Raw genomic sequence first — 8,977 nt, 5'->3', positions numbered from 1 at the left:
ATATCTTGTGCACCTTTTTTTTTTTTTTTTTTTTTTTGTTCTGTGTTTAAGAAAGTAAATTACACATCTAGAAACAATCATGTGCAATAGTGTTTCACTTAAATGTGTGCATATTAACTGGACCCAAGAGAGGGTTCATTTTCAGCCTTGTATAAAATTCTTACATTTCCATGTGAGAAAGTGGACAGAATGGAGAAAACATTATAAAGCATGCCGTTTTGCACTCTTTTGCAGACAAGATCAATAACACAGGCTTGTGTAAATTCTCTTTACCCTGGCTAATTCTTATATAAATTCATCCTGTAGTAAATTAGGGGCCACATGTTTGCAAAGGTACACATTATATATATATATATATATATATATATATATATATATATATATATATATATATATATATATATGAATACAAAAAAACAGTGCTTTAAGAAGTTTAGAATGTTCTGGAATTTTGTTTAAAAGACTACTTGTTTGTTTTTTTATAAACTTCTTAAAGCACTGTTTTTTTGTATTCAGCCGATGAGGGACTTGTAGTCCGAAACGTCCTAATAATTGATTTGTAATCAATTATTCTACCTTTTTAAGTACCTGAAATATCCTTTTCTTTTTTTCTTTTTTCTTATTGATCATTCTGGTACACAGCAGTTTTCTTACACATTATATATATATATATATATATATATATATATATATATATATATATATATATATATATATATATACAGTATGTGTGTATATACATGTATACATTTCATTATGTTAAACATACCTTTGTCAAGGGAAGTATGTTGAAAACAAACAGTGGAGGTAGTTTTGATGCCATGGTAACTACACTTACTTATTTCTATTTAAACATATGAATGTCTTTGTGATGTAATTTACTACATAGTGATGTATCTCCTATTCCTTTCTATTTAAGCCTCCACGCATCATGGTATTGAGTTTATTTATCCATTTATTTTCCTTTATTCTTCTATATTGTATATTATATCATTTTATCACTTTCTAAAACTACAAACTGCAGTGTTGAACTATGAATAATTAACTTTTTTTTAATTTCTTATATTTGATAGGTAGTTCTGTGTTATTTTATATAATGCTGTACCTATCTCTATACATATTTTATTTTGTTACATGTATATAAAACAGATAAGATGTATCTCCTAGTTGCAAATCAGTTTCACACACACACGCACACACACGCACACGCACACGCACGTGCACGCACACGCACACACACACACTCTCTCTCTTAATTATATCAAGGTGCATCAGTCATCTGACCAGTTGCCAGCAGGATATCATCGTGGTGTAATGTGATGTTTTTTTTTTTTGTTTTTTTTTAAATAGGCGAGCTCTCTAATCCACAATTAGGAGAAATGTTTTTGAACGTTCACTCGGTTTCAAGTAGTAGCTTTGTTTAAAAAAAAAAGAAAAAATGTACCTGCACTTAACACCAGAGAAAAGTGATCTTCTCTCTCCATCTTCACAGCACAGAGAGACTGCAAAGTATCAGCTTGTAATAATTCAGCTCTTAAACAGTTGCATATTTCAAGCTAGCTATAACATGGAATTAGTAACATAAACTGTGCAACTGTTTAAGATCTGAAAACAATTAAAAGGGTCTAATTAAGCAAATGTATCAGTTCAATAAAGAGTCTAGTTAAGTAATTGAGAGCTCAGTTGGAATGAAAACCAGCAGACACAGGGGGGCCCCAGGACCAGGATTGGGAAACCCTGCTCTAGTGGAATCAGAAACCAAACCTCATTGTATCCTGAACCTAAACAAAAAAAAAGAGCAAAAATGCTGCATTGCCCAAAACTGACCAAAAAAGGTTAAAGTGTCTTTGTTGTAATCTATTGGTGGTCGAAATAAAGATACAGAGTATGACCAGGAAATAGCATCTTATAGGACAATTTTAAGTATAGTTACAGATAAGAATGATTGAGAGTTTACTATATAAACAGCTTTGTGTGTGTGTGTGTGTGCATGTGTGTATATATATATATATATATATATATATATATATATATATATATATATATATATATATATATGTTAATCATTGGCATATCATAAACATTTGTACCACCTAGTGGTAGTTGCAACACATCGCAAATAAAAAAAAAACAGGAATTTCCAGGTGTTTATTATTGATAAGCAAATCAAATACTGAGACAGAGCCAGCAGTCTGCATGAAAAATGAAATACAAGCATGTTTTTTTTATGCGTCATTTTGTTTATTGATTTATTTTGCCTAAATAGGGGTGTTGTTCTGTTATGTACTGTACAGTCTGTACTGGCAAGAGTTGGATACACTGCCAGAAATATTATAACTTGTGTACTGTGTTTGTAATCCCCATTGTGGGTACCAGTAACCAGTAATGAGAGAAAAGGCTGCTTCACAGCAGCGGATTCCCTGTATATTCACCACATCCCTATTTACAGTAACAGAAAGAGTTATACATGAAGCATATTTACACAGACTGATTTCCTTACTTGAGGCAAAAAGCATTTCCTGAGCTTTTCAATGCGTTTGTAAAAATGCTGGATTTTTGTTTTATGCTTTAGTATGTATTCCTAACGCTAAAATAAAATCAATGCAGAAATGAAATACTGTAGATAATTTATTTGAATAATCGATAACAATAAGTACAAAAGGAGACAAGTTGCTATAATTATTATTTTTTTCTTAAAAACACATTCGCAAAAATGTAATGTAATTAAAAGTGCGTGTGACAAAATATAGTAACATTTATTTCAACGATTAATTTTGTTCATCTTTCAGTAAAATCTTTAAATGATAGCAATAGGTAATTCAGTAACCATTTTTTCCTAACAGTGCTGGGCTTATAAAATAAAAATAAAATTCTGGAACAGAGACAAACTTTGATTTTCACTGTACCGTACTCTGCGGATTAGCCAAACATAAAAAAAATTAAGTGCATGTAGATCTGACCAGATAGTTAACAACATTTGCACAACGTTGTATGTATATTTACATTTCAGAAGGGTTATTAGTAGAGATAGTACAAACAAATCCACTTAAAACAACTAGATGCCCTAACCCAGCAGCGCCTCATACTTGAGTTTGGAAAGTCTTCTATTATCATGTAGTTAAGAAAACGTCCCTGTTAAAATCCTCGTCTTCTGGAACTGTTTGACCATCTCAGTGAGTCTCTGTATGCCCTCCACTATCCCTTCCCCGTTGACCGCACAACAGCCCTGCACCTGCCATTCGTGGCCTCTCTGCTTGCTCAGTCCCATCGCCTCAGCAAGGTCAGCGGGGCTGCGGGCTCCTGGTAGGTCCTGCTTGTTGGCCAGGATGACGAAGGGCACCTTGCTCATCTCGTCGTGGCTCAGGATCCCCTCCAGCTCTCCTCTGGCTTCATCAAAGCGCTCAGGGTCAGAGCTGTCCACCACGAAGAGCAGCCCCTCCGCATTCGTGTAGTAGTGTTTCCACAGAGCCCTGATCTTGCCCTGGCCGCCCACATCCCACACGGTGAAGGACACGCCTCTCATGGGTTCCACAGTCTCCACGTTGAAGCCGATGGTGGGGATGGTAGAGATGGCTTCATTGAGCTTCAGTTTGTACAGGATAGTGGTCTTTCCAGCAGCGTCAAGCCCTAGCATGAGGATCCTGGCCTGCACGCCATAGAGGGATTTGTAGATTGAGCTGAATAGGATTCCCATGGTGGTCTGCTGTATTTCTCTTGAGTCTGTATTGAGAAAGCCCTGTCTTCTTCTGTGTTGGAATAGTGGATCAAGACGAAAGTGCCTTTCTGCAATCTCAAAACGCTGGAGCAAAACAAATCTTCCAACTCTCTCTGTTCTTCTTCAGAGTTCTATGCCGTTGCTTCAAAACGATCTCTTCTGCTGATCCTGAATCCTTCTGGGTCTGTAGGATAAAGCTGTTGCTCTGCTTTGTGCTCCCAGTCTTATTTATACTGCCTGGGTGACAGCTAAAGTTCCACCTGTACAGTACTGACACAGTCTCACTTCCGTGGTTAGAGCAACCCCCCCCCCCCCCCCCCCCCCCCACTTGTCTCTCTGTTTTTGTTGTGCTGGAGACTGTGATGCAGGAAACCACATGCTCAAAGTTTTTAACAGTCATGCTTAGCACAGGCACCATCTTTGTTGTTAAAATGCTAAAAGGAGATTAAGGTGTCCTTCATTTCTCAATACATTTATCGAAAATGATTATAGTGCTTACATTTGTAGTTTGTGTTGCAGTATGCATTCAGAAAAAAACATGGTGTTTACAATAGCAATATAATCTGCTGTAACTGCCCAGTTACTTGTTACCTTGAAATGGTAGTTTCCAGTTTATCATGATTTAGGCTTTTACTACTCATATCTATCTTTCATTCTGCTTGGCAACACAATAGGCATTGTTATAAGGAACAAACAGCAGTCTAACTTCACACAGCTCTGCATATATTTTTCCCAATGTAGGTCACATAGATTAGTGTGTAGTTGCTCATGTAAACTGACCTGGAATGCAGTTCTTCCACCGTATTTCCTTCCAGCATCACAATCAACAGCACAACCAAAGGGAATGACCCTTATCAGGTGACTATAAACAACCAATGACACAGAAGGATTTACAAATAACCACTCCCTCAATGTTTTTTTTTTCTTTTTCTTAACTCTTTCAGTACTGTATATCTCTAAAGCTGAACTTTTCATGTCTTTAGTGTACGAACAAAATGCAAGATTTAGAATGACAAACAAGAGGCTATAAGAGAATTTGAAAAAGGGATCAGCAAAAAATCGAGTGTTCAATTATCTTGTTCATGGCCAGGGAGTAAAATTTGTTCAATCAGAAAATGTAGCATTGCTTTTGCACTTGGTTTAAGGGCCTTGGAGTATTTTCTTTAAACATTTTTTTTTTCTTTTTAAAAAATACATTAATTTAAACATAGGGTAATTAATTATTTGATGAAATAAAATCAGGAAATTAAATAAAGCATCACAAGCTGAACATTTATTAAAAGCAATAAATTACAGATAAAAAAAATATTTATCTCATATACAGAATTCTACACAATCAAGAATGACATTCTGGTTTTACAACAGTTCCTTAAGATTACAAATCTTCTTTTTGTTATGTTTTGTATTTCTATTCATTGCATTTTCGTTCAGATCCTTCCATTGAAAGGCTTGATCTCCAGCATTGAGATGAACAATGGTGTTGTTCACAGAGAAGTAGCAGCATCCTTAAGAGCAATGGTATTTTTCATTACCAGTCAATAATAAATATATGTCAATATCTAATTTAAGTTATAATTCATTAATAAACCAATAATGCCTTCAAACTAGGCCACTGGGGATCGCAAGGACTACCCTAGTATTGGTAAGTGCCTAGATTGTATTGAGTTTTATTGTAATAGTTTTAATGAAGATACAACATTATACTGCAACATCTGTTAAAACATATTTTAAATATAATCCACCTAGGGATATTTAACATACTTACAGAATTGTTTTTTATGCCTGATCCTCACTTTCCATAAATAAAATACACTATAAAAAACAATATTCAAAAGAAAATAGTTTACTTAGCAAGCTGTTGCTCCATAAATTCTCACTTCAGTGCTTTTACATGGCACACACTTTACAGAATTATCTAGGCTGTAGGTCCCGGGCTCGCAAACAACTGAAACAGAGAAAGTTTGAGATTGTGTGAAATACAGTGTAGAATCCCATGCCAATTGTATCACTAAATATTACTGGAAAGTAACCAGAACCAAACCTAAAAAGCGCTCAAATTCTGTGAGTTCAAAGATATATTTTATATCTTTTGTGTATATCCATATAACAGTAAAGGCTGTGTGGTCCAGGCTTGTAACCAGGAGGTCCCCAGTTCAAATCCTGGCTCACTCACTGACTCATTGTGTGACCCTGAGCAAGTCACTTAACCTCCTTGTTCTCCGTCTTTCGGGTGAGACGTAGTTGTAAGTGACTCTGCAGCTGATGCATAGTTCACACACCCTAGTCTCTGTAGTCGCCTTGGATAAAGGTGTCTGCTAAATAAACAAATAATATTAATAATAATGCATTATGGAATGTAGAGCAAAGGAGACTTACCACAGCATTCTGTGCAATTCGGATGCATTTCGTTATTCTTGCCATAACCTGGTCGACAGCTGTCTACGCGCTCAGACGTTAAACTGCCGTTCATGTAATATATAAGGGGCATCTTCCCACTATACTGATTGAGTATGCTTGCTTGTTTCTCAAAGAAAATTTGAACAAGATCTTGCGCCTAAAATACAAAAGATTGATGGCCTTCAGCATAACTTTGATATAGTGCTGTTATAAAACTAAAAGTGTAATTACAATATCTGGCAACCAGGAGTAGCTATGACGCATATTTATTTATTTATTTATTTATTTTTGTGCAAATGCCTGGAAATTGATATGAATTTCTACAACCCACAGATGTAGCTTTTACTGCTGGAAAAAAAGGCGCAGTCCTATTAAGAATGTAGTAAGCCGTCAGTCAGGAATCGTGTTTTAGTATATAAAGAACTCTATTTCTCCATAACACGCTTACCATTTTCGCCCTGTTGTTAGTTTCATCTTCACAGTCATGGTGATACGGTATACATATTAGCTCCCACCCTTTTCCATAAGGATCCACTGCAGAGTAAACATGCAGAATTAATCCAAACTTCATTTTCATACTTCTATCATACAATAGTCACTGAGAGCATTTTCTAGTCTTTATACGCAATTTCGAATTGCATAAAATGTTACAGTTAACTTGAAATTTCCAACTGTGTAAGAGCTGAAAACAATTACAAAGGTATAATTTAAGCAAATTATTAATTCAATTAAAGGTTTAGTTAAGTAATTCAGAGCTCAGTTGGAACGAAAACCAGAAGACACTGGGGTCCCGAGGACCAGGTTTGAGAAGCCCTGGCATAAATCAATAAATCAATTAATTATTTTATTGCATTCATTAACTATTAAGTATAGCCCACATACAGCAGATAGATTCATACATGTACCTGTGAAAGTAATGAAGAGATTGGTTTGCAGGCCTGCCCCTGGCTCCTTCATAACATGACATTCAAATTGAGGATTAAGGATTCTGCAAGTTAGCTTAGCAACCAGCTGCTTTAAAGCAACAGTCAGGTTGTCAAAGAAATAATTGTTTGCACCATCCCTGCAATCCCCAGCAATAAACCTGCTCCTAAACCTGTATTGAAAATCAGGATCACGGTATCCTAAAAAAATGACAAAATATTTCAATAAAAACATCATTCAAATTAAACAGACTAGTGTGCAGCGCCAGCTAGTGGGGAAATTATGTACTGTGGTTGGAATAGCATACAGTTTAATGGTGTTCTGTAGACTTCAGGTATTTACAGGTAATATCTCCATATGGCTACAGCTCTTTATGTAGTAAAACATATGGCAGCAGTAGGGCTCTGGACTCTTGACTGGAGGGCTGTGGGTTCAATCCCACGTGGGGGACACTGCTGCTGTACCCTTGAGCAAGGTACTTTGCCTAGATTGCTCCAGTAAAAACCCAACTGTATAAATGGGTAATTGCATGTAAAAATAATGTGATATCTTGTAACAATTGTAAATCGCCCTGAATAAGGGCGTCTGCTAAGAAAATGAATAATAATAATACAATGTTTTGATGATTTTTATGGGCTGTTCCCTTTGATGGACTACTTACCATAAACCAAAAATTTAAGAACGACAAATTTTTCTTTCTCATTCTTCATGCTCCTGTAATTCAAGGTGCAGGTGAAAACTCCAGACAGGGAGCCTTGAAACTTGTCGTTTAGAATCAGCACACCTGTGTTTGTAAGGTTAACCTGACTATTATCTAAAAGAGAAGAGAGTGATAAAAACTGTGCATTGCTTTGTGTTTGTATATGTAGCATATGTAGGTGACAGACATTCATTTAAAGCCCTTCCACTTTCCTGATCTTGAAATAGGAGTTTATGGATTAATTTATTATAATACCAAATGCAACTGTGTAAAAAAAGCTTAACCAGTTAACACAGCTATTGTGTTCCACATAGTAACATATGAGAGTTTTAACAATGTACAATAAAACTTTGTCACATTAAAAAATAAATATGAGCGAATGCAGTGAATAGCTTTGTCCTTTCATATATCTTAGATATTAACAGTTAAGATAATTAACCTTTAATGTTCCTTCCATCGGGTCCGGTCCAAAGAAAAAAAGGATCCATTACTTCTCTTTTGGCGAGCTCTTCCGTCATACAGATCAAACGTGGGCTGTTATGGCGCACCTTCACATAAACAGTTACTAGAAGACGGGAAACATTTGAAAGAAATAAACGTGCGAGTTTTGCCTTATACTTTTTTTATGTTATTGAAACCTACAAGGCGAGAAAAAAAAAAAAAAAAAAACTGCTTTACCTGGTGTTGTTGTACGGCCAAAGATCGTGTTGTCTAACTGTGCGCCCAAATGTAAAACTTTTACTGTAGAAACAAAAACGACATGTATTTGTTATCTCTGTGATAAAAAAAAAAAAACAGTAACTTTACACGGCAACTTTACAATATAATAATATACAATACACAAATATTGTTGCGGCTTAAAACATGTGTTCCCTGAAACTTGACAACACGTTAATTTTACATTTTAAACAACTTCAAAACAATAATAATAATAATAATAATAATAATAATAATAATAATAATAATAATAATAATAGCTTTTTTAAAAAAAAAAAATCGAATTTCTATCAAAAACTCTTGCTTAGAAGTGTGATGGTATTATATTATTTAATTCGCGCTTTATCTGCGACTTTCAGGTTCATTTTAACACCACAAACGTTAACATTATCACTAGCTTGGATAAACAGCCAGAAATGGTACCAGTTTTGCTCACCTACTAATAGAAAACAAACAATGGTCCATATTGAATATTTGAGGGAGGCCGTCTGGACGTTGGTCAAAATGATCCAAACTGTTTTCAT

At 35.2% G+C, this 8,977-nt stretch overlaps 2 protein-coding genes across 2 annotated transcripts; both read right to left on the bottom strand.

Annotated features, from left to right (window-relative positions):
• Positions 1 to 2,134: 2,134 nt before the first annotated feature.
• LOC117433239 (uncharacterized) lies at positions 2,135 to 4,548 on the bottom strand. The gene is made up of 2 exons (XM_034055338.3): positions 4,496 to 4,548; positions 2,135 to 4,149 (listed from the first exon to the last, which is right to left on the bottom strand). The coding sequence occupies exon 2, from the start codon at positions 3,692 to 3,694 to the stop codon at positions 3,119 to 3,121; it is 576 nt and encodes a 191-aa protein (XP_033911229.2). The 5' UTR covers positions 3,695 to 4,149; positions 4,496 to 4,548; the 3' UTR covers positions 2,135 to 3,118.
• Positions 4,549 to 5,052: 504 nt separating this feature from the next.
• LOC117964738 (zona pellucida-binding protein 2-like) lies at positions 5,053 to 8,977 on the bottom strand. The gene is made up of 9 exons (XM_059006578.1): positions 8,890 to 8,977; positions 8,415 to 8,477; positions 8,176 to 8,301; positions 7,698 to 7,850; positions 6,974 to 7,236; positions 6,561 to 6,701; positions 6,092 to 6,269; positions 5,563 to 5,660; positions 5,053 to 5,220 (listed from the first exon to the last, which is right to left on the bottom strand). Exons 1-8 carry the CDS (start codon positions 8,975 to 8,977, stop codon positions 5,563 to 5,565), a joined length of 1,110 nt encoding a protein of 369 aa, XP_058862561.1. The 3' UTR covers positions 5,053 to 5,220.

The sequence above is a fragment of the Acipenser ruthenus genome, chromosome 33, assembly GCF_902713425.1.
Source record: "Acipenser ruthenus chromosome 33, fAciRut3.2 maternal haplotype, whole genome shotgun sequence".
Classification (NCBI taxonomy): Eukaryota; Metazoa; Chordata; class Actinopteri; order Acipenseriformes; family Acipenseridae; genus Acipenser; species Acipenser ruthenus.
This window is presented reverse-complemented; position numbering and strand designations above follow the sequence as displayed.